This window comes from Sinohyriopsis cumingii, chromosome 3 (genome assembly GCF_028554795.1).
Source record: "Sinohyriopsis cumingii isolate HCF-2022 chromosome 3, ASM2855479v2, whole genome shotgun sequence".
In the NCBI taxonomy this organism is placed as follows: Eukaryota; Metazoa; Mollusca; class Bivalvia; order Unionida; family Unionidae; genus Sinohyriopsis; species Sinohyriopsis cumingii.
Window position 1 is genome coordinate 93,479,024 of NC_142963.1, and position 26,441 is coordinate 93,505,464.

At 33.3% G+C, this 26,441-nt stretch overlaps 2 protein-coding genes and 1 long non-coding RNA gene across 6 annotated transcripts in view; 2 read left to right on the plus strand and 1 right to left on the minus strand.

Annotated features, from left to right (window-relative positions):
• The window catches only part of LOC149803302 (diacylglycerol lipase-beta-like), a 104,873-nt gene that overhangs the window by 70,477 nt on the left and 7,955 nt on the right, over positions 1-26,441 (plus strand). For 2 of the 4 annotated variants that reach the window (XM_089952996.1, XM_089952999.1), the window contains 2 exons: positions 11,107-11,216; positions 17,335-18,125. In XM_089952996.1, the coding sequence (XP_089809122.1) occupies positions 11,107-11,216; positions 17,335-17,518 (294 nt within the window). In that variant the 3' untranslated portion in view covers positions 17,519-18,125. Of the gene's footprint in view, positions 1-11,106; positions 11,217-17,334; positions 18,126-26,441 lie in introns of those variants that run through there. The other 2 variants (XM_089952997.1, XM_089952998.1) reach the window with 2 other exon arrangements.
• The window catches only part of LOC149803303 (putative pyridoxal-dependent decarboxylase domain-containing protein 2), a 117,119-nt gene continuing 105,933 nt past the window's right edge, over positions 15,256-26,441 (minus strand). Inside the window, exon 24 of the mRNA XM_089952995.1 lies at positions 15,256-17,114. Within this exon, the coding sequence (XP_089809121.1) occupies position 17,114 (1 nt within the window). The 3' untranslated portion in view covers positions 15,256-17,113. The remainder of the gene's footprint in view (positions 17,115-26,441) is intronic.
• The window catches only part of LOC149803304 (uncharacterized), a 70,235-nt gene continuing 62,938 nt past the window's right edge, over positions 19,145-26,441 (plus strand). The window contains exon 1 of the long non-coding RNA XR_016420186.1: positions 19,145-19,305. This is a non-coding gene — a long non-coding RNA (uncharacterized LOC149803304). The remainder of the gene's footprint in view (positions 19,306-26,441) is intronic.

Consider the following 26,441-nt stretch of genomic DNA (forward strand, 5'->3'; position numbering starts at 1 on the left):
TAATTTTATATTAATGTTTGTATTCTCTAACACAAACATGTTTTATACATGCAGTGGCTTGTGTTCAATGTTGTTTATACTTTCATCTTATATCTTACCAATCTTTGCCCCCTTTCGTTGTTGTTATTTCTCCGTGTTTTATGCCCATTATGTTTTCTTTCTTTTAACTGTTGATATGTCTTATTTTTCTTTTATATGTACCAGTTTTTAAGGAGCTTTGGAAAAGAAACTTGTTTTACAATTTAAACGGTATCAAATAAAAGCTAAAATCTTGTAAAACTTCTATTTTCATTGGTATTTAAATTGTTGATATGCCAAAGAATCAACCTAATTTATGGCAAGAAATTTTACACTGTTTTTATTTTCTTGACTTGCATCAATCAGGAAACTTATAAATATTTGTAACCCACAAATAAAATTGAATTTGCAGTTTCATATCAGATGTATATGTTCAGTTGGTACACCACAATTTAATGTTAAAAGTTCAGCACTCAGCAGTTGGTTAATGACTCCAAAAAGTGATACTTTTATGTGCTGTAAAATCAGAGTGACCTCATCATTGGACCTGTTTCAGTCTCATGCTGTAAGGTTAGTGTAACCTCATCATTGAACCTATTTCAGTCTCATGCTGTAAGGTTAGTGTAACCTCATCATTGAACCTATTTCAGTCTCATGCTGTCAAATTAGAGTGACCTCATCATTGGTGACCTCATCATTGGACATATTTCAGTTTCATGCTTTAAGATTAGTGTAAACTCATTATTGGACCTATTTCAGTCTTATGCTTGAAATTAGAGCAACCTTATCATTGGACCTATTTCATCTCATGCAGTAAGATTAGAGTGATCTCATCATTGGACCTATTTCAGTCTCATGCTGTAAAATTAGTGTAACCTTGCCACTCATTCTTTGGTCCAGCTTAAATTTCAGCAGGACTTCAGTCAAGTTGTTTGACTCCAGAAAAAGTTGATAATCCATATAATTTGTTTGGTATCATGTCTTTTGCCTAAATTTTTACTTTTTCATAGAATTGTTCTTTCGTAAAGAAAATTACACCTAGTAAAGATAATTCTTGCTTTTTCCCATGTCTCAAGTCAGACAAAAAACTAAAACCTCAAATAAATCTGGATAACATTATGTTATATGTCTCCAACTAATTTACTTAATATTTGGTGACTTCAATCATTTAACGTTATGTTAATTGTTGCCAATATTCTATGTCATTAGTCAGTGAACATTATGTTAAGTGTCTTGGATTAATTAACATTATGTTAACTGTCTTGAATTAATTAACATTATCTTGAATTAGTTAACATTATGTTAAATGTCTTGAATTAATTAACATCATGTTAAATGTCTTGAATTAATTAACATTATGTTAACTATCTCAAATTAATTAACATTATGTTCAGTGTCTTCAATCATTTAACATTGTGTTAATGTCTCCAATCATTCTGCATTATGTTCCATGTCTTCAGTTAGTAAATATTATGTTCAATGTCTTCAAGTCAGTTAAGTATGTGAAATGTCTCCATTCATTTAACATTATGTGAAATGTCTCCAGTCATTTAACATTACGTGAAATGTCTCCAGTCATTTAACATTACGTGAAATGTCTCCAGTCATTTAACATTATGTGAAATGTCTCCAGTCACTTAACATTATGTGAAATGCAGGATTCCCACGCTACCGGAAATCAGGAAAAAGCCGGGAGAAATGATATCTTTTGTCCCGGCCGTTAAAAGTCCTGGAATTTTTGCAAATGTTGATGAAAGTTGGGAAAAACCTGATAATGTTTCACCACCACTTGACGCAGGAAACATCCTCGTAATTGAGTTGTAACTAAACTGATCGTGAATTACATTTATCAAGTTCTAACCAGAATATTCGGAGGGTGCAGTATTGATTATTTGGTTGCTTGCAATAAACATATATGCTGAGTCAATCCAAATGCCCAGTGGATTAGATTCGTCTAGTAGACTTTTATTTTCAAAGTCAGCTCAATATCCATATCTTTCCTTACATGGAAGGTATGAAAACCAATCTAGCATTGCAAGAGGCCAACATGGTGGTGGCAAAGTGTAGCCGCTTGCCGGATGGCCTAGCAAACCTTAAACATTGCTAGATTGAATGAGACATGCATGAAATCGATATGAAAATTACTTATTTTCTCAGAAATTGTGAGTAGTAAAATCATCTTTTATCTGCTGAAAGACAAGATAAAACTACGTCGTTGATGAAATATGATCCGGTGCTCATGATTTGCATTACTAGTCGCATGAGTACTGTACACATATCTAACAACCCACCTTTCAAATGTTGTAGAGAAAAAAATAAAAAAATATTAAATAATATTCGTTTACTGGTTGTAATAAAAATACCAAAATGTAAGAACACAAAATTCTCCATATTTGTATATTCCAAGAACAACTTTTGGAGTATTGTTGTATCATATGACCACCATGTTGACATGTGATCTCTGCTTGATAAATCAGACATGTCAGATTGCTGACTTTTACAAAAAGTATCTGACTTTCATTTAATATAAATGAATTTCTGTACAAGAACATTACAAAGGAGTTTGTTGATATCATGTGAATATTGGACTTCCGATGTCCTCATTTGAGATTTGTGAAGTCATGTGACTAGTAAAGCAAATGGCGAGAACTGGGTCAAATTTCATGTATGCAGTAATTTCGTCTTGTTTGACTGCGGATTAACGACATAACGATTATAATACTTGCTATTTCTGACAAAATAATGGTGAAAATAAGGTTAATTTGCCGGATTGGATTCATGTGATGGTCGTCTGAGAGTTATGCATTGGTACGTCACTGTCTTTTGAATGTATATGTGTAGTTTTTCAGTCTTCTTGTGATTCTGAAGCAATAAAAGATACGTGAGAAAAGTCGAATTGAGTGAATGGTTGTGGTCATGCTTGCACTTTTTGTGTTAATTTATAAAGATGGAAATTATACCTTAACAAAATTATGCATCTTAATCAAAGTTTCCAATTTTGCAAGACGTTGTCCCACATGTAAAAAATTGTCTGCTGCCCAACATGTCAGCTTGCCACTAGAATAGGATTCTCACAAAATTTCCTGGAGTATAGTCTTTTTCTAAATTCATTAGTATTTTTCCCCAATAAACAAGACATTGTAAACACATTACACAGTATTCATTGTTGTTTATCTTCCACATAATAACTCATTTTTTTAATAAAATATTGAATTTTACTTTAAAAAAATTACAAAATCATTTTAATTGGCTTAATATCGCTTGTCATTTATTGGCATTGTTACATTGAATTTTGTAAAACTAGCTATAAGCGTGATTAAATTACTCGACTGAACTGCAGACAGAAACAGTCCAAATAAAATGTATTTCATTTCTATAGCCTGATGGATAAACATTACATCTTTTCAAAGCTGTACGCAGAATTGGTCGACATATCACGAGTCATGAAAACATGGTGGTATCCCCTGTATCCAAAATTAATATTATTTTGAACAGAATATTGTGGTGACAATTGCCTCTTTTCAAATGGTAAGCATTGCAGTATTTTATTTTTGTCAATTTGTCAAATTTGATTGTGTTTTACTGCAGTATTGGAGAAGGAAACCTTGGTGTGCAGAAATGCCTGACAGCATTGTATATATTAAAAAACAATACAAGCTCCTGTATCAATACATGTTTGGGGACTGGTTTAACGAATTACGAGAAGACAAGTGGATTTTACATAAAATTCAGTCCTTGTTTATACAACAGTATATAATTTTGAAGGTCTTTTGTCCAAATTTAAATCAACCCTTTTTCAAATGATGGATTTTTAACCAGATCGTCTTAAGGAGATTAGGTTGTTTGAAAAATCTTTTTGGGGATTTTATTGGCACAGATAAATTCAGGATTAAACTCTTTCTAATTATTTGCGTTTATTTTTTCATATACTGTAATAGGACATGTTACTTTCTATGAAATGCATATGTATATATATTGCTATAGAATTCTTTAGAATTAAATGTTTGAAAGGAAATAAAATATAATTTATGTTCATTATGTTGTTCTCACTTAGCAACATAATGCAGCAAAATAAAGTTAGAATTTTTATTCTACATTGAAATGACTTAACATGCCAATTTATAGAAATATAATCAGACTTGTTTCGTGTGATACATTTTGTAGTTTTGTACATCGTCATCTTTTCTGACTTTGATGTTTTGGAGAGTCATGAAAGAGAAACATCTTTAGGTTTAGAAAATGCATGTTAGTTCCATTCAGTAATGGTCATATGTGAACCTTGAAAAAAGTAATTTCAACCCGGAAATGACCTGGAAATTTATCTTTAGAAAAGCGTGGGAACCGTGGAAATGTCTTTGATTAATTAGCTTTATGTTAAATGTCTCTGATTAATTAATATTTTGTTAAATGTCTTCAATTAGTTAACATTATGTGAAATGTCTCCAGTCACTTAGAATTATGTGAAATGGTTTTAGTTAATTAACATGTGGTGAAATGTCTTTAATTATTTAACATTATGTGAAATGTCTGTAATTAATCAATGTAACATTATGTTCAGTGACCTTGGTCAGTTATTATTATGTGAAATGTTGCCAATCAATTAACATTATGTTCATTGTCTTCAGCGTCAGTTAACATTGTGTGAAATTGTCTCAAATCAGTTAACATTATGTGAATGTCTCCTGTCAGTTAGCATTATGTCAAGTGTCTCCAATGAATTACTGAAACATTATGTTCAGTGTCCTCAATCAGTTAACATTGTGTTAAGATATCTTTAATCCATTAACATTATGTTCGGTATTCTCAATCAATTTACATTATGTTAAATGTGTCCAGTCAGTTTACATTATGTTAAATGTCTCCAATCAGTTTACATTATGTTAAATGTCTCCAATCAGTTTACATTATGTTGAATGTCTCCAATCAGTTTACATTATGTTAAATGTCTCCAATCAGTGTACATTATGTTAAATGTCTCCAATCAGTTTACATTATGTTGAATGTCTCCAATCAGTTTACATTATGTTAAATGTCTCCAATCAGTGTACATTATGTTAAATGTCTCCAGTCAGTTTACATTATGTTAAATATCTCCAATCAGTTTCCATTATGTTAAATGTCTCCAGTCAGTTTACATTATGTTAAATGTCTCCAATCAGTGTACATTATGTTAAATGTCTTCAATCAGCTTACATTATGTTAAATGTCTCCAAGCAGTTTACATTATGTTAAATGTCTCCAATCAGTTTACATTATGTTAAATGTCTCCAGTCAGTGTACATTATGTTAAATGTCTCCAATCAGTTTACATTATGTTAAATGTCTCCAATCAGTAATCAGTTTAAATTATGTTAAATGTCTTCAATCAGTTTAAATTATGTTAAATGTCTCCAATCAGTTTACATTATGTGAAATGTCTTCAATCAGTTTACATTATGTTAAATGTCTTCAATCAGTTTACATTATGTAAAATGTCTCCAATCAGTAATCAGTTTAAATTATGTTAAATATCTTCAATCAGTTTAAATTATGTTAAATGTCTCCAATCAGTAATCAGTTTAAATTATGTTAAATGTCTTCAATCAGTTTAAATTATGTTAAATGTCTTCAATCAGTTTACATTATGTTAAATGTCTTCAATCAGTTTACATTATGTTAAATGTCTTCAATCAGTTTACATTATGTTAAATGTCTCCAATCAGTTTACATTATGTTGAATGTCTCCAATCAGTTTAACTTACGTTAAATGTCTTCAATCAGTTTACATTATGTTAAATGTCTCCAATCAGTTTACATTATGTTAAATGTCTCCAGTCAGTTTACATTATGTTAAATGTCTCCAATCAGTTTACATTATGTTGAATGTCTCCGATCAGTTTGCATTATGTTGAATGTCTCCAATCAGTTTACATTATGTTAAATATCTCCAATCAGTTTACATTATGTTAAATGTCTTCAATCAGTTTAAATTATGTTAAATGTCTTCAATCAGTTTACATTATGTTAAATGTCTTCAATCAGTTTACATTATGTTAAATGTCTCCAATCAGTTTACATTATGTTAAATGTCTTCAATCAGTTTACATTATGTTGAATGTCTTCAATCAGTTTACATTATGTTGAATGTCTCCAATCAGTTTACATTATGTTGAATGTCTCCAATCAGTTTACATTATGTTAAATGTGTCCAGTCAGTTTACATTATGTTAAATGTCTCCAATCAGTTTACATTATGTTAAATGTCTCCAATCAGTTTACATTATGTTGAATGTCTCCAATCAGTTTACATTATGTTAAATGTCTCCAATCAGTTTACATTATGTTAAATGTCTTCAATCAGTTTACATTATGTAAAATGTCTCCAATCAGTTTACATTATGTTAAATGTCTCCAATCAATTTACATTATGTTAAATGTCTACAATCAGTTTACATTATGTTAAATGTCTCCAATCAGTTTACATTATGTTAAATGTCTCCAATCAGTTTACATTATGTTGAATGCCTCCAATCAGTTTACATTATGTTGAATGTCTCCAATCAGTTTACATTATGTTAAATGTTACAATCAGTTTACATTATGTTAAATGTCTTCAATCAGTTTACCTTAGGTTAAATGTCTCCAATCAGTTTATATTATGCAAAATGTCTCCAATCAGTTTACATTATGTTGAATGTCCCCAATCAATTTACATTATGTTAAATGTCTCCAATCAGTTTACATTATGTTAAATGTCTCCAATCAGTTTACATTATGTTGAATGTCTCCAATCAGTTTACATTATGTTGAATGTCTCCAATCAGTTTACATTATGTTAAATGTCTCCAATCAGTTTACATTATGTTAAATGTCTCCAATCAGTTTACATTATGTTAAATGTCTCCAATCAGTTTACATTAAGTTAGATGTCTCCAATCAGTTTACATTATGTTGAATGTCTCCAATCAGTTTACATTAATGTTGAATGTCTCCAATCAATTTACATTATGTTAAATGTCTCCAATCAGTTTACATTATGTTAAATGTCTCCAATCAGTTTACATTATGTTAGATGTCTTCAATCAGTTTACATTATGTTAAATGTCTCCAATTATTTTACATTATGTTGAATGTCTCCAATTAGTTTACATTATGTTAAATGTCTCCAATCAGTTTACATTATGTTAAATGTCTTCAATCAGTTTACATTATGTTGAATGTCTCCAATCAGTTTACATTATGTTGAATGTCTCCAATCAGTTTACATTATGTTGAATATCTACAATCAGTTTACATTATGTTAAATATCTCCAATCAGTTTACATTATGTTAAATGTCTTCAATCAGTTTAAATTATGTTAAATGTCTTCAATCAGTTTACATTATGTTAAATGTGTCCAGTCAGTTTACATTATGTTAAATGTGTCCAGTCAGTTTACATTATGTTAAATGTCTTCAATCAGTTTACATTATGTTAAATGTCTTCAATCAGTTTACATTATGTTAAATGTCTCCAATCAGTTTACATTATGTTGAATGTCTCCAATCAGTTTAAATTATGTTAAATGTCTTCAATCAGTTTACATTATGTTAAATGTCTCCAATCAGTTTACATTATGTTAAATGAATTCCAGTCAGTTTACATTATGTTAGATGTCTCCAATCAGTTTATATTATGTTAAATGTCTCCAATCAGTTTACATTATGTTGAATGTCTCCAATCAGTTTACATTATGTTAAATGTCTCCAATCAGTTTACATTATGTTAAATGTCTTCAATCAGTTTACATTATGTAAAATGTCTCCAATCAGTTTACATTATGTTAAATGTCTCCAATCAATTTACATTATGTTAAATGTCTACAATCAGTTTACATTATGTTAAATGTCTCCAATCAGTTTACATTATGTTAAATGTCTTCAATCAGTTCACATTATGTTAAACGTCTCCAATCAGTTTACATTATGTTGAATGTCTCCAATCAGTTTACATTATGTTGAATGTCTCCAATCAGTTTACATTATGTTAAATGTTACAATCAGTTTACATTATGTTAAATGTCTTCAATCAGTTTACCTTAGGTTAAATGTCTCCAATCAGTTTATATTATGCAAAATGTCTCCAATCAGTTTACATTATGTTGAATGTCCCCAATCAATTTACATTATGTTAAATGTCTCCAAGCAGTTTACATTATGTTAAATGTCTCCAATCAGTTTACATTATGTTAAATGTCTCCTGTCAGTTTACATTATGTTGAATGTCTCCAATCAGTTTACATTATGTTGAATGTCTCCAATCAGTTTACATTATGTTGAAAGTCTCCAATCAATTTACATTATGTTAAATGTCTCCAATCAGTTTACATTATGTTGAATGTCTCCAATCAGTTTACATTATGTTGAATGTCTCCAATCAGTTTACATTATGTTGAATGTCTCCAATCAGTTTACATTATGTTGAATGTCTCCAATCAGTTTACATTATGTTGAATATCTACAATCAGTTTACATTATGTTAAATATCTCCAATCAGTTTACATTATGTTAAATGTCTTCAATCAGTTTAAATTATGTTAAATGTCTTCAATCAGTTTACATTATGTTAAATGTGTCCAGTCAGTTTACATTATGTTAAATGTGTCCAGTCAGTTTACATTATGTTAAATGTCTTCAATCAGTTTACATTATGTTAAATGTCTTCAATCAGTTTACATTATGTTCAATGTCTCCAATCAGTTTACATTATGTTAAATGTCTTCAATCAGTTTACATTATGTTGAATGTCTCCAATCAGTTTAAATTATGTTAAATGTCTTCAATCAGTTTACATTATGTTAAATGTCTCCAATCAGTTTACATTATGTTAAATGAATTCCAGTCAGTTTACATTATGTTAGATGTCTCCAATCAGTTTATATTATGTTAAATGTCTCCAATCAGTTTACATTATGTTGAATGTCTCCAATCAGTTTACATTATGTTAAATGTCTCCAATCAGTTTACATTATGTTAAATGTCTTCAATCAGTTTACATTATGTAAAATGTCTCCAATCAGTTTACATTATGTTAAATGTCTCCAATCAATTTACATTATGTTAAATGTCTACAATCAGTTTACATTATGTTAAATGTCTCCAATCAGTTTACATTATGTTAAATGTCTTCAATCAGTTTACATTATGTTAAACGTCTCCAATCAGTTTACATTATGTTGAATGTCTCCAATCAGTTTACATTATGTTGAATGTCTCCAATCAGTTTACATTATGTTAAATGTTACAATCAGTTTACATTATGTTAAATGTCTTCAATCAGTTTACCTTAGGTGAAATGTCTCCAATCAGTTTATATTATGCAAAATGTCTCCAATCAGTTTACATTATGTTGAATGTCCCCAATCAATTTACATTATGTTAAATGTCTCCAAGCAGTTTACATTATGTTAAATGTCTCCAATCAGTTTACATTATGTTAAATGTCTCCTGTCAGTTTACATTATGTTGAATGTCTCCAATCAGTTTACATTATGTTGAATGTCTCCAATCAGTTTACATTATGTTGAAAGTCTCCAATCAATTTACATTATGTTAAATGTCTCCAATCAGTTTACATTATGTTAAATGTCTCCAATCAGTTTACATTATGTTGAATGTCTCCAATCAGTTTACATTATGTTAAATGTCTCCAATCAGTTTACATTATGTTAGATGTCTCCAATCAGTTTACATTATGTTAAATGTCTCCAATCAGTTTACATTATGTTAGATGTCTCCAATCAGTTTACATTATGTTAAATGTCTCCAATCAGTTTACATTATGTTAAGTGTCTTCAATCATTGCATGAGTATCATTGCACTGTAAGGCTGTATTGTACTGTACTGCTTTGCAGAATTCCACCAACGCTTTTGTTGCAAGTGAAATAAGACATTAGTTTTTTAGTTGAGACAGGGTCAATATCAATACAGTATACACTATGATGATTACCTTTAATTTAGCTACAGAGTATGCACTAATACATTGCATCCTTATTGAAAAATGGGGTCTCTGTGATATATATTTCACGCTTCAGTGGCTTCTTAGAAACCTTGTGACTAAAGGTCACTTACTGGGCTCTGTTTAAGTTGGAATTGTAAAGCTCAGTATTTGGATGCATCTGTTATTTCTGTATTCTTAAAACCAAACAAGATCACTGTGACCTATAATCTATGCTTTACTAATATAGGTTAAATATCTGTGCTAGCTCATGGACAGATTTTTCCATGTTATGTACAGCCCTTTTTGACCAGTGCAGGCCAGAAAGTAGAAATAAATATGTTCAAGTCACAAGTAGAAACAAAAATGCCGCACCATATCTATTAAACTTGCATGTAACTTTAGTGTTACCCATGCATGGGCAACTTCCTCTAGGGCACGCACTAGATAAGTGATTTTTAAAGCCACACCCTATGTTACAAATGAATGGATAAAACCAGGTGTTGGGCTGGTTCCAGCCCACAGGCCATATTTTGCCCTCCACTGGTGTTTCCCATGCTTGTGCTATCCCATCCCATCCCATCTAGCCTTCCATCATGTATTTTATTATTACTCCATAAAACTTTTAGAAGCATGGTTGGAATTAAATTTGTTTTGAAGTTTTATATTACGAAGCCTAGTTCAATTTTCACAATTTTCTGACAATATTAGGCTTAGTTATGGACCCTTAGAACGAGTGATTAGAAGAGTTTTAAATATTTGCATCATTTAAAACATGATTTATAGAGGCCCATGGGGATCATTTATGCAGTTGTTTTTTCTATTTAAATGAAGAGGAGTACACCGCTTTTTTAAAAAGGTTTAATGAATAGATATAAAAATTATATTATAGAAGGGAAAAGAGGGACAAATAGAGGTTTAATCACATTCTATACAGAACAAAAAGTGCATGTACATAAACACAGATAGATTCTTATGGAATGGTCATTATATCGGATTGCAAATTTATTTATCCTTTGAATAAAACACTGGTCTATATTTCATAATTTATACATCTTGTCTTCATTTTACATGTAGTTTAATGGCAAATCTGTAGTTTCATAACTGACATTACATTTTCATACTATTGACAGGCTGCCCTGCAGGATGCCATGATGGCTAGTGAACACAGTCGTATAACCCACCCCACTTTGTACCCCCCAGGACAAATTCTTCACATTCTGGAAAAGGAGACCAGTGCAAGGTACAAATGTAGAATTCTTGTAATACAGTATTGTTCACAGTTTAAAAACTTAGTGATTCTCTTACTAGGTGTATGGTGACCTGTTACAAAATGTTGTGATAGGTGGACTTCTTTTTTCCCTTAAACTTACTGTTACTTTCAAATAGGAATGACATGTCCATACATGTACATAAACAGTCCTGTATACATACTGAACACATTTTTGGGATGGATCAATACTGTAAGAGCCAGTAGGCGAAGGTAAGCAGGTATGTCCACAACATAAAAATAAGTGTAACATGTTTTATCAAAACAAAACACTCATACATTTTAGTATTTTTTGCATGTCTTCATAAACAATAATTTCAGTTTGTCATCAAAGAGATTTTCTTTTTATTTTAAAGAATCATCAGCATAATAGCAGAATATTGGGGTTATGTTGTTTTTAGCTCTATGGATCACACACCTGTCCTGTTGTCCATCATCCATCTTGCTTCCATCCTTAGCAAAAGTTTGTTATTGTTTTTCCTCCCAAACTACTTGGAGGCTGCCATCATAAAACTTTACACAGACACAATTATCCCAAGATCAAGTTGGTCCTAAATGAAAATAGTGCCACACAGACATCTAGTATCCTTGCCTCATTGTGTCCATCATGAAAATCTTGTTTACTGCTCTTGCTGGTCATATCAACATATGGTTTTTACCAAAAGACTTCTTATGGGATCTAGTTGATCTTAAATTAAAATGGTGCCACTCAGACATCCAATATGACTGCCACAATGGCCATCTTGAAAATCTTGTTAGTTATCATGACTCCCTCAGAACATATTAACATTCGATTTTCACCAGAAGACTTCTTATTATGTCTGATTGGTCCTGATTAAAAATGTGTGGATCTGACACCCAATATGTGGCTGCAGTAGCAGCTAGCTTGAAAATCTTTTGGCTACTTCTCCTGATCAGAAGGTTATATCAAGATGGGGTTTTTGCCAGAAGGATTTTAATGACTAAGTGATTCTTACTGACAATAATGCCAATCTGTATTTCAATATTGCTGTTGTAAAGGCCATCCTATAAATCTTTTTCATTGCTACTCCTCAATAGAAAGTAAAATGGACATGGGATTTTCACCGAAAGACTTCTTTGGTATAAATTTGTGTTTGTGACCTTGTTCTGTTAAGAGTGCAAATTGCATAGGATCTATAAATAGATGTTTACTTATGTATTGACAATTATTGATAATAATCTTAATAATAAGACTTAAAATGATGCCTATGGTGTAATTTCTCTGTGACTGATAGGATTTTGATGTTTTGAGAATGATTTTGTAACTTCCCATTGATTGCGCTAGGTCACATGAAAGGCCCAATTCGACTCAAAACGAGTAGTGTTCGCTGTCATGATATGTCTATTGTGAGATACATCGCAATATACAGTGTCACGATATGTCTATTGTGAGATACATCGCAATATTACAGTGTCTATATGTCTGTTGCGAGATACATCGCAATATTCAGTGTCACGATATGTCTGTTGTGAGATACATCGCAATATACAGTGTCTATATGTCTATTGTGAGATACATCGCAATATACAATGTCTATATGTCTATTGCGAGATACATCACAATATACAGTGTCTATATGTCTGTTGCGAGATACATCGCAATATACAGTGTCTATATGTCTATTGTGAGATACATCGCAATATACAGTGTCTATATGTATATTGTGAGATACATTGTAATATACAGTGTCTATATGTCTTTTGCGAGATACATCGCAATATACAGTGTCTATATGTCTATTGTAAGATACATCACAATATACAGTGTCTATATGTCTATTGTGAGATACATCACAATATACAGTGTCTATATGTCTATTGTGAGATACATCACAATATACAGTGTCTATATGTCTATTGTGAGATACATCGCAATATACAATATAGTGTCTATATGTCTATTGCGAGATACATCGCAATATACAGTGTCTATATGTCTTTTGCGAGATACATCGCAATATACAGTGTCTATATGTCTATTGTGAGATACATCGCAATATACAGTGTCTATATGTCTTTTGCAAGATACATTGCAATATACAGTGTCTATAAGGAGAAAATTAAGCATTCAGATTCATTCTGATTTTTGGAGTCATTCACACTTACTGTGTTCATGTTGTAATTCTGAAGACATGTTTTATGTTGTACTTAGATATTATTCCATAGAAAAAACATTTCATTGAACTGTTCTGTGGAAATAGAAAGTGCTCATTATTTGGATTATAATATTATTCTGGAACTGTTATAAATTATTTGAATGAATTCTGGATAACTCACCTTAGCAATGTCATGGTTCTTGGAGGACCAGTACATTTCCAGTATTGAAATTTACAAGGGACTTTTAATTCATTTAGGACTTTCATATACCTTTATAAGGACTAGTTTGGATTCACTTCATGATACTGTAAGTTCCTCTCACATTTTTTATTTATGACATGATAATTAAATTGTTTGTTAAGTTTTATCAAACTTTTTGGTTTTGCTTCTTTCCTGTTACTTAAGTTTGTGACCATAGAGTTGTAACACCTGCACAATTCCATTTTATTCATCTTTCTAGATGCTTCATTTCCTTCTTCAAACACCAGTGTCACATAATGACTTTATTTGTGAATGGGGGTGGGAGGTAGATTTTGTTTGCTTTCATGAACAAATCCCTTCTAGTTCCAAAGAGGGTCTGGCAGTCTCAGGCCTCCGATACAACATTAGCTTCACAATTGCTCACAGTAGCATGTCAGCACTGAACAGACTTTCTGGTCAATACCAACTCAGTACAGCAGCCCACATGGACCAGTCCTAGATAACCGATCACTTCTTAAAAGCCTGATACTGGAATGGGTGAGCCACTAATATAATTAGTCACCCGACATCAGTCAGCCCAGGACCTCATTCATTTCAGCACTGGCAACATATGCTGGACTGGGTATGGTGAGCTGATAACCTAGCATACTCAGTCCTGGACTTGAATGCACACATCACCTGGCATAAAATCATGCTTTTTATAGTCCCAGTCCTGCCACAGATACCTAGCACAATCAGAACCAAATATGGTGATCAAATCTCTACAGTATCCAGTACCAAACCTTTTCAAGGAGAAATTACTTCCAGTCACAATCAAGGGCTACCATTCCATGTTTTGGAAGTCAGTTTGGTAATATGGAACAGTGGATTTAGGCCAGAAGAAGGACCTCTCTGAACTAGCCAGTTTTGACTTGCCATGACTGAAGGCCCTAGTGCTTTGTCCAAAAATGGAACCTCCTGTTTTGACATGGTTGAACAAGGCACCCATTGAACCACTGTCTAGAACCTCACTGACTCATGCTTATTTGTTATTTTTGTTTCAGCAGGCAGAATAATTTAAATTCATACTATATTGGTTGACCCAAACTGCAATGGTTCCAATATAATGGTTCAGTTTCACTCATGACTGCCCCTGCTTTCATTGCAATGAACAGGGACATCAGTCTTTCATCATGAAATTGTTGTCTTCTTTTGGACCCTTTGTCCCAAGAGTGTATTCACAACTCCATTAAGGCATTGAAGCTTACTGATCAAAAGAGGTAGGTCTCTGTTCTCTGTACAACTTAAAGAGGGAAGGAACAATATTTCAAATTATCTGTTCAGCTTACAAGTAACTAACCCAATTTCGTTTGCATACTGGCTTATGAAATTAGAGCAGTCACAACTAAAATAGCATTGAAGTAAAATTGCTCACTAACTGACACCATTCCAGCCTTTGAAGGAGGAATGAGACAACATTCTCCAGATTTTATGTCGGTGACCTATTTTATGTCATGTCATAGAGCTCAATTCGACCTCATAGGACCTATAGAGGGCTCAATTTTTTTTTTTACTGCATGCATTTTTTGTGTGAATGGTAACAAAATCAGCATGCAGAATCCTGTATGTACTGATTTTGAGTGAAAAAGAGTCACCTGTACTGTAATACATGAGTTTGGGAATAAGAAGGAACACCAATACGTTTTCTGATAGTTTCATTTATAAGTTTTATTGCTTTATTATCATTTTAAGCTGTTTTACAGTGCTCAAAAAACCAAACAAGACAAGAGTTGATATTGTACTTAGAAAACAAATGCATTCTTTGGCATGAAAAGGAGGGTGGGGGATGGGGAAGATGATTTCAGTTTTGCTTTTTCACCCAATCTGAGTGTAATGATAGGCACTGGAGCAACGATTTTGCCTAAATCACACCACAGCATAGACCTTACTAATAAAGGTAATATCAGAGACATATTTGAATGAAAGGTTTGAATGCAGAAGGGACATCCTGCTTCCATTTGAAAATATAATGGTTATGCCCTGGACCACAGTGCATTATCAGTATGTGCATGGATGTAGACTGCATGCTAATTGTCACATCAATGCCAAAACAAGCTTGTTTTACTTTTTGGAATTATGCACATGATTTAGCTCAGTGTAACTACTTTTAGGCATTTTTTTGCATATCATTCGAAAATTTAGCACTCATAAAAGATGCAAGAGCCTGAAATCAGTGTGTATTTTGCAAGTATATAAGCATTAAATTCAAGCCATACTATACTAGCAGTGCTACAGGCCTTTTTCACAGATCGCTCGTCATCTTCATTTTGATGTGGGTAACTTGTCTTTTGCTAAACTTGTGGGACTGACCTGTTCTGACCATAGTCTGTATCTCATACAGGACTCAAAGTTGCTTAAAACAGGAGACGGGAAGCAAAGTTAACTCTGTGGTAAGGAGATATAACTCCCTGCAGTTCTTCCCTATTCTCTGAACTGTTATGATCAGGTGATATATTTGAAGAAGAAACCAATTTTTTTAGTATATTATCTGTCTTTAATTACAGCCAACCAAATCACAATATAAGCACATGCTTCCAAGTCCTCCCTGTATTTGCATGTCTGGTAGAGCATGCATTTTCACTCCAGTAGTAACTAATGAATGACAGGATTTGGCACCACTCCTCTTCAAAGGGAGACCACTCTTATCTGACTTCTGTCTCTGCAAACAGATGACGTTTTAACTGTGTTGTTGCTAAAACGAGCCAAATGATGTGGTTGACATCCTGTTTAGTTAGGGAGGGCTTGATTTGAAGGCAGTGGATGTACCCCTAACTTATTATGATATGGTAAGTATTCAAAGAAGTTAATCTTGCTCCAGTACTTGTTTACTAATTAACTTGAATATGTGCCATGTCATTGTTTCTTGTTATTCACTTTCTTAAACAGTTTAATCCTTCCATAGTTGACTAATGTATGCCTTCATGAGGGGTCATGAATTACTTGGTCATGCTGTCTTGTTCTTTAGAGGAAAGTAAAACAGAATATATCCTCATAATGTTTAAGCTAAAAATGGCTATTCAAAGACTAATAGTAGATTCATGACTGTTAGAATAGAATCGGAGATCTTTGATGTGTCTGGTGAAATTGAGAAAATTTTGGATCCTGCATCTTGCAACCTCCATTATGCTCATTATACTCTCATTCAGTTCTGGATAAAAAGCTGCTGTAGGTTTATTTCATGCATATTGTGATCTTTAAAGTTTTTCTCATGTATGAAAAGCAGATATAACTTGAAAACGTCATGCAAAATATTTTAAATTACTGAATGTGAGAGATGGATAAAATGATGTAAAAATGTCTACCCCAGGCAATAGTCAGATTGCAAAATCAAAAATTGAGGTCAATCCCCACACAGTGTATCTAGTCTTCCGTAGTAGAAGCTGAGGAAAGCAATCACTTTGACATCTGTGTATTGTCCATATGTCCTTCATGTCCATCCATGTCAACACTTGTGTACTTTGATATCTGTGTATGTGTCCGTATGTCCTTGATGCCCATCCATCTGTCGACAGTCTAGTGAAAGAAATGTAAAGAAATAAAATATAGTGACTCATATAATTATTACAACAGTAGAAAACAGCACTAAATAGGGCTTATTTACACTTTTTTTCTTAAGTCTTTTAGTGATTCTGTTACTTAGTATTTTACATGATACTTCTTTAAATAGTAAGCTGCAGTATTGTACCAAATATTCTTCTGTATTAGCCCCTTCATTATTTGGCTTTCCTCTCAGGTCCTGTTTTGGAGTACCTGATTACTATGCTGTGTGGTCACGGCCAGAGGAGTTTACTGAGGTGATAGTTAGTCCCAAGATGCTATCAGACCATCTTCCTGATGCTGTCATGAGAGCCCTGCAACAACTGGAGGAGAAGAACTATGCCCCCAGACCCCCATCAACACAGCCTCTGACAGCATGACCTACACGGTGATTTGTGAGAGAAAGAAATGCTCAGTAATATGCTTAGCATTCTTGTCTGTGATAAATTTACAGGGTAAAATAAAGCTGCTGACTTCTGCAACAAAATTATTAGAAATTATTGGCTCTTAATCAGCCCAAGAACACAATGAACAGGACTTTCAGCTATGAAAATATCAGTAACATACATTAACAAAAATACAAACACGGATTTGAAAAAGCTTTGTTTCTTCATCATCCAGCAGTATACATTTCCAGGTTTAAAGCTATTGCATCCAACAATTTGCTTCTCCTGGTTTGAAGCTATTTCAGCTGCAAAGAAGAAATGTAATCAAATTTCATCCAATTTTTCACAGGTTATGTATTTGCATAATTGGACTTTTCTCCAATGAACTTTACTTTAGTGTCTTTTGAAATTGTGTTAAAACTGAATCCAATTACCACATTTTCTGTATGTTTTTGGATGGGGATACTTTTGTTTTGCTGTCTGAAAACAGTTTAAATTACTTAATTTGTGTCTGAAAACAAGGGAGGCAACTAATCTCCCAGCAGTGACATTGATACCTGTTATAATGTACTACTAATAAAGTTAAAAATTTACATTTTTATATCCCTACTTGTAGGACTTTTCTTTCCTGTTTGTTGTGTTTGAAGTATATATATTGTAACGTGCTCAACCCCGGTTTAATTTCCCAGTGCAAGCTCACTTATATTTAGAGAATTTCTTCCTGTTTCGATGGTTCGGCAATCCTTAAACTGAGACTTTGAATTGGTTGCAATAGTATAATGTACTGGTAGTACATAGAAGGTCATCTGATAACAGACGAAATCCCTGTAGAAATAATGGCTTCTTATACTAGCTACTTATCCGTGAGGAAATTATTTATCTAAGTATATAAACAAGATAAAATCTGAATGAGAAAAATAGAGGATTTATTTGAGTCTTAACATGTCAATAAACAATTCAATATAATAGAATTTACATATTCTCTTCCTAGTCAATAAATAAATTCATATAACAGAATGTACATATAATTATAACCAGCAGTGTCAACAATTAGTATTAAATAATAATATTGATTAAATATAATTTACTATAATAATTTTAAAATATTCATAGAGGTAACATTAAAATCCCAATATAAACGGATTCAAATAAATAGAATTAACAGGCGAAACGGGTGACCATTTCTTTCACGATAAAAATATAAAGTCATACAAATGCACTGAAATAGCGTTATGGAGGCCTTATATCCCTACGTAAGAGTACTCAACGCTTTATCTTTGGCTTCGATTTTCCTAAGTACAGAAATTTACTATTAATTTTTATATTGCAGAAATGAATGTATATTTTCTAATATGATTATTTCCACTTAATTTCTACTTAGAGAATGATAACATTCCCTATCACTTTTGGAAGCCGATTATACATTATATACTGCATTTGCATATGAACCCGATGCCAGTTGAAGGGAAACTGACTGGTTTGCACAACACCCATATTTATAACCTTCAGTTGCACTACAAAGTGTAATACTCTGCCAAAATAGTACATATTGTTAACAAGTATTTAAGACTCAGTAAATATTAAATATCATTAAATTAATGAGATACAAAACAAACATTAAATGCTAATTATTTTATTACAATCTTAATCGCAAACATATGATCAGACACTAAAATCCTTGTGTCACATGTATAAACAGTAAACATTGGCCTCCAAACAAGTTGGTGGTGTGGGAAAATTAGAACATGCACCATCCTAATGCGTTATCCTTGCAGGAGAAGGTAAGTGCATTATTTTCTTGTTGAGCATAACTTATTCTATATAAAAACTAGTTATATCAACGGTTTATTCATGTTCAATAATGATTGCATACACCACATAGTGGAAATCTGAGGTGCCTCCAATACGTAAATTGCCTCCAAAACAAAGATGGCGGACATCATGAAATACATTGAATGTTGTACATAATATCCATCATACAGAACATTTGTTTTGTAATACATCGAACTTAACATAGTTTCAGGATATCTGTCTGTACATGAAACCATTATATGTGTGATTTACAGCATTGAAACAATGTGAACCAATGATATGACACACTGGATGTGCCTCCAGTACATAAATTGCCTCCAAAACAAAGATGGCGGACATCGTGAAATACATTGAACGCTATACATAATATCAATCATACAGAACATTCTTTGGCAAACAATCTTACTTAACATAGTCTTAAACTACCCATCTGGACATGAAACTAGTATATTTGTATTCATATAAAATTCATAATAATATCAACCAGAGAATGCAGACATACATGTGTTAGTGCCACAACTTGATGTATGCTTTCAAAGATAACTGCCTGTTAGTAATGCCTCACTACACTCCGCTATGTAATTAGTGACCATCAAATTCTACACTACAGATACACTCAGATTTCATTACTGTGTAAAACAAGGAATAAAAACAATCAAAGGAAGAACATTTCTAAATTAATTATGATTTTTAAGGTATTTAAAAAAGATATTAAGAATATAAATACATGTATAACAGTCAGTCATAAGCACCAATGGTGAGGAATTTCTTTGGCATATGTACTTTACACACATTTAGGAAGGCCAGATATCACAAGCAACTTTGCAATATTTGCAATCAGTATTATGATTGGGAAAATATGTTAACCTAAACTTAGCATGACCTATTAATTGTCGTTCATCTTTAGCCGCCCCCATACAAAAAGAGTGCCCATTATGACAATATGAATCATAACCTAACCTGGACAAAACTGCCTTAATGGTAGTGATAAAGAAAGTTCTACTTAAAGTGTGACCATTGTCCATGAGAAACAGTGGATCACAAGGGCGAGCTCCAGCTAATATCCGAATATGGAATTTCTTCATCACATGATAATGGGATACAAGGACATCATAGTCCATAGCATAAATATTGATATCCACCCCTTGATGGAAAACATTCTTAGATGCCCTAAGATGCAGAATGAATAGGTGCTTATCCATATGAACTATTATGTCTTACATACAGAGATTGTTTGTTGCAGAAATAATGGGCTCCATGAATAGCGAATTTTCATTTCTGTCTGTAGTCACATTACACCTTTCTGACACCTTTCAATATACTCTGTAGTCTAAGTAAAGAACTAATATTAGTTAATGGAGTGGGGACACCAAGATGCAAGTATGAATGCCGAATACTGGCTAGATAAAGTTTTATAGTTTGATATGTCAGGTGCAGCATCTGCGTACAATGAGCAACAAAGTAAATGAAGGTGTCCTCATTCACAACGGGTGGCAAACTAGATCCTGGAATTGACAACCCTACCATTATCAAGAAAGACCTGAAGGTTTGGAAGCCTGTTGAATATGCACATCTGGTGCCTGTAGCCAAAGAAGAGTCCCACAAGAAATTTATGGTAGGCTCTAGGTGAGCAGCAGTTTTTCTGGAGGAGGGCACTTGCACGGTTGTTTCTTTGCTGTGGGCGCAAGCTGTCGGAATCGTGCAATCTGTAAACGAGATAATGCATCAGCTATAGCATTTTTCTTCCCTGGTATATGTTAGCATATATGACAAAGCGATTAGTAGCAGCTGTCAAAGTCAGGCAGCAGATTAGTTTCATGATGTCCAGACTCTGCCTGTTTTTATTATTGCAACTGTAGTCTCATTGTCACAGTGGAAGAGTTTTTTGTATGTGCCATTCCCAACCCCAGAACACTGCTTCCACCACTGTGGGATATTATTCACAGAAAGCTGTAGACAGTTTATGGTCCACCAAAGGATGTAGCTAATCTGGCCATGAATTTAAAAACCAGCGACCTCTAAAATAACCCCCAAAACCAACAGACCCTGAAGCATCAGTGTGAAGTTCCATATCTGCAGAATCAGAGATATCATCATCATAAAAATGAGAAATCCCATTCCACTGATTGAGGAAACCACTCCACATTTGTAAATCTTTCCTGCATTCACTGGAAATATGTAGGTGATGATGTAGTTCCTTGACAGACATTGCTACTTGCAATAAATAGGAGACAAATGTCCTGCCTGGGACATTTACACAACAGGCAAAATTCAAGTGTCCCAGGATAGGTAAGAGTTCACATTTAGTTACTGATTTTGTTGTGAGAAATTGAGTGAAAAGGTTTCTAATTCTGTCTATTTTTTCCTCAGGTAATTTTGCTTGCATGCTTAAAGGTATCTGAAGCACTCCTAAATATTCCAAACAGAGTTTTATGAGAAGCAAGCAGAATTCCCAAATGAGCAAAAAGCATTGTCATGATGGCCATGGTTCTATCATGGTTCTATCGGCCATGTGGTGGGGGTGATCAGTTGTAAGGAAGTCATCCAACAAGTAGAGCAGATTGTCAGTGCCATAATTATTCACTGCAATCCAATTGATATCTTCTGACAGTTTGGTGAAATTCTTTGGTGAAGACCGAGAACCAAACACTAGACATACTTAGAAATAATACTGATTGTTCGATTTAATGCCATGATAGGTCCACAGACTAGGGTGGATGGGGATGAGTTTAAATGCATCACAAATGTTGAATTTACATAACCACACCCCTGTACCTGCCTTTGTAATTGTCTTTATGGCATCATAAACTTTTACATAATTCAAGGAAAATTCCTGCTTATCAATCAAACTGTTAAGGCTTAAGTGTTCTTGATTATTATGCAGGGCTGAGAGATCAACAATCAGTCTCTTTTTTTTTGGAGTATTTACCCTCAATGATGCCTATAGGATTTACCCAGTAAATGAGCTAAGGGGAAGAATCAAAAGGTCCTTTCAGAAATCTCTTTTGTTTCTCCTGTTCTAAAATATCTTGCACTGTGTGTGGCTGGGATCTAGCAGACAATAAGTTTTTACAAAGGTTGATGAAGGTTCTTTCCAAATGCCAGTATGAAAACCGTCACACAAGCCATTTATTAAATCTGCTACAAAATCCCAATCAGGATGAGTGCGAAGCTCATGAAGAAGCAGGCCAACATTTATAGGGAGTAGTGGCAATTGTAGGCATGGAAGGAAGAAAGTTTTCTTGTATCTTGTCTTGTGCCACACCAGGAACAGAATAGTCAGTCCTTATTATTATTTTCTTTAGCATGATCTAAAGTTTTAATGTGGTTCCCATTCTTGGCTCTCTTATCACATTTGTCCTGAGGGTGGTCATTCTTGGGTGTGCTACAATTGGTCTCATTGAAATTTTTGTGTATTTGTTTCCCATTGAACAGAATTACTGGACAGCCACTCCAATCCATTGAAGTATGACTGGCTTAGTTGGAGTTCAAATCTTTGGTATTTTTCTTAGATTGTTGAGTATTAAAAGGCATTGTGAGGTTAGCTGGACAGAATCCACTTGAGTGTAGAGTACTGTTGCAATGAAAGCAAATGCGGGAAGACAAGTCAACAACAAGATTGTGTTGTATTAAGTACTGGGCAGCCTTTCGAGAAAAAGCACTATGATATACATAAAAACGAGTTCCACTGTATTCCTAATGCAGTTCAGCAATAAAGTCAGCATAAGAGTCTAATTCAGGCCTCCTAAATGGATAGACCCCACAGAGAATGTTTTTGTATTTAGAGAAGGCCTTACGAAATTCAGAAATAGTTAGTGTGGCTGCCAAACATGGGTCATTCCCTTTCACTAGAATTTGGTTGCCACCCTGGTCAGTAATTTTAGTCTCTGAGAAAGAGTCCATTCCAGGTATCAGCAGTAGGGCAAGATTAACATGCTTACCATTGATTATGTCCTTGCGTATGTTGCTGGGTACAATGTCCACCGGATGGAGCTTGTCAACAGGCACAGCATAATGCATTGTTTGGGAGAATCTCATGTTGTCATCCCTGCGCCTAGCAAGGGCCGATTGAAGGTTAAAGTCACTATGCAATTGACATGTATCCACAGCAGCCGGACTCCATGAAGATTGTGAAGCTGTTGCACCTTGCGGTGATATGGTAGTCATTGCGGAAGATTGTGTCAATGCAGTGACAGATGCTTGTAATTTGGCTAACTGTTGCTTGATAGCTGCCATGTCCAACATGTTGAGATCATGTGGTGTATCAGCTGTTTCCAGGTCACATGATGATGCCATTGAAGACACATATGAATCACCTGACTGGTCACGTGATGATGCTCTTATACACAAAGAAGAATCACCCATCTGGTGAATATTATCTCTGTACAGTTGAAGAAGATGCTTCTTTCCCATTGAAACTGAGACCTTGATGTTCTTTTCAGCCAACTGTTTAACCTGTTTGGATGCAATTTTCTGGAATGTCTGCCCAAGTTGATTTTGTCACAGTGATAACGTCCTGGTTATGTTCTATATTGCGAACGCTGGTCAAACAATTAACAGTTTGTCTTGATCTACAACAAGCCATTGTGGGCTGAATAAACATATGATCCCCAAAAGATGGAAAGTAAAAAGACAGAAAGTAACATGTGGTATCATCATACGGAGGTTGAATTCTTTCGGCAGATAATTTTGATTTAATGCAGCATCGACACTGAAAAGCACACAGGCATCCCAGTTGCTGTATGACTGCCTTAAAGAACTGGCAATGCTCAATCACATGCTACAACTCAGTCATCTGATTGGTTCAACATGACAACATATCTCAATTTAGTTATTAGCTTGCTGCCTGCAATGACATCATGTCTGGGCAGAGAAACCCTAGTAGACAAAGAGGGGCCAGAAAAGAATGCACTTTGTATTACTCAAACTATATTTAATCAATTAAATTACATTGTTTTTAAAAAGGTATTTAATTAGCCACAGGACAATAACTACCCTTAATCTACTGTACATAATACTACCAGGAAAGATACTTTTTGTCTTGTTTCAACATGCCATTGAATTTACAAATCCATGCCACCTTAATGATGTATTAATGAAATGAAATGGTGAATGTGACTGCTAATTACAATTCAGGTTTTACCATTACTTGTTTTTAATCAAAACTATGATGCTTACACTTGATTTGCAGCATATTATTGTTGACTTTTGTATATCGGTGTCTACATTGACAACCAGTCATATTTTTAATAACTTAATTAAGCCATCATAAATAGAAATGATGATAAGTAATCCAGTAAATTCTGATATCCCCCCAAAATGAGATACTGAAATATATCAATGGGAGAAAATTAATATTACCATTGTGGTGACACCACTTTTGTTGTCACAGTGGCAGTAGCACTATAACATGATAAATTTTAAAAAGGCTCTTTCCTAATATTGTGGTAAAATTTCAGAACTTCTTTTTTCAATGTATTAATTCATCCATTAATCACATTGACACAGATTGGAGAACCAAATCCATCCAAATCAAAGGTTTTTGCCTTTAAAAAATATGTAGTAGAAAATCTCTGTTTTTCTGAGTAGATACAAGGAAATATTTTGTGATGTCACTCATGGCTTTACTACTCATGACAATACAATGTTTCCATTTTACTCATGAAACATTTATTTTTATCTACTCAGAAAACATTGATATCCTCTATGGATCTTCTGAAATCCTCCAGACATTGTGGATCGACAGCTATTCAGATATTTGATATTCATGCTGGAATCTGATTATAGACATTGATCATCATTATATGACAGTCACTAATAAAATTGCAATCATAAGAAAAAAATAGAACAGGGTGAATTTTTCATGACAAGTGACAAAGTATATCAAAATGATCGCTTTAAATTGTTAATGCTAAGTACATCCAAGAATTTTCTGAAATAATTAGGTTCCTGTTCATAACCATCAAAAGCAAAATTTATCTGTTTAATTACCAGCAAGCAAATCAAGATTTTACTTGAAAATAAGACACCTGGTCTCCTTAGACTATGTTCAAAAAACATAAGTTCAGGAAAATAAATTACTGTAAAATGTTATGATTAAATTACAAGGCAATCAAAAGTTATTTTTGCCAAATAATTTTTGGTGTCCAAAACAAACATGTTCCAATGACATACTGAAAACATGGTAATTTTTTTTACAGCAGATTGAAATCTATTATGCTAACATATTGTATTTCAAATTTTTTTATCAACTACCTTTTTAATGTGAAATTAGCTTTTATTTACATATTAACAACTGTCTTATGCCTTTGACACTATGGCCAAAATGCTTTGCAAACTTAAATCAAAGTGCGCATCATGTTATATCATGTAAATTTACATTGAACTGCTCATCTGTTATATCATGCAACTTTAAATTGAACTGCTCATCATGTTATTTCATGTAAATTTATATTGAACTGCTCATCATGTTATTTCATGTAAATTTATATTGAACTGCTCATCATGTTATTTCATGTAAATTTAAATTGAACTGCTCATCATGTTATATCATGCAAATTTAAACTTATCTGCTCATCATGTATAAAATGCAGTATATTGAGCTATATGACTAATTTTTTAAATGTAAAGAAAAGAAAGTGTGTGTTCACATAGTTACATTTACTTTCAGTATATTTATGTGTTAGTACAATACTCCAGATGTGATGATTGTGATGTGTATGCAATGGTAGGATGTACCTCAAGCTGTCCTTGTTGATACCTCAGGCTATCCTTGTTGATATTACATTTTGCATATTGTGAGGAGGAGCATTCTTGTGTCCTATCCGCTCTTGTCACTTGTCCTAATCAAATGATATATTTATTGTTTTACCACCAGATGTTTACAAAAGAAGATAAAAAATGAAAAAGTCCAGTCGGGCCTGGGTTGGTATCCAACCCATGGCCCTTTAGTTATGGGTCTGACACTCTAGCAAAAGAGATACTGTATGTCTCATCAGATGAATGGATATGTTTCAAAATAACCTCTGCGTCTTCAGTCATTATCATTTGTTTAAACATCAAGTCAGGAATTCGAGTGCATTTTTGTGTATGTGTGGAAAATAGG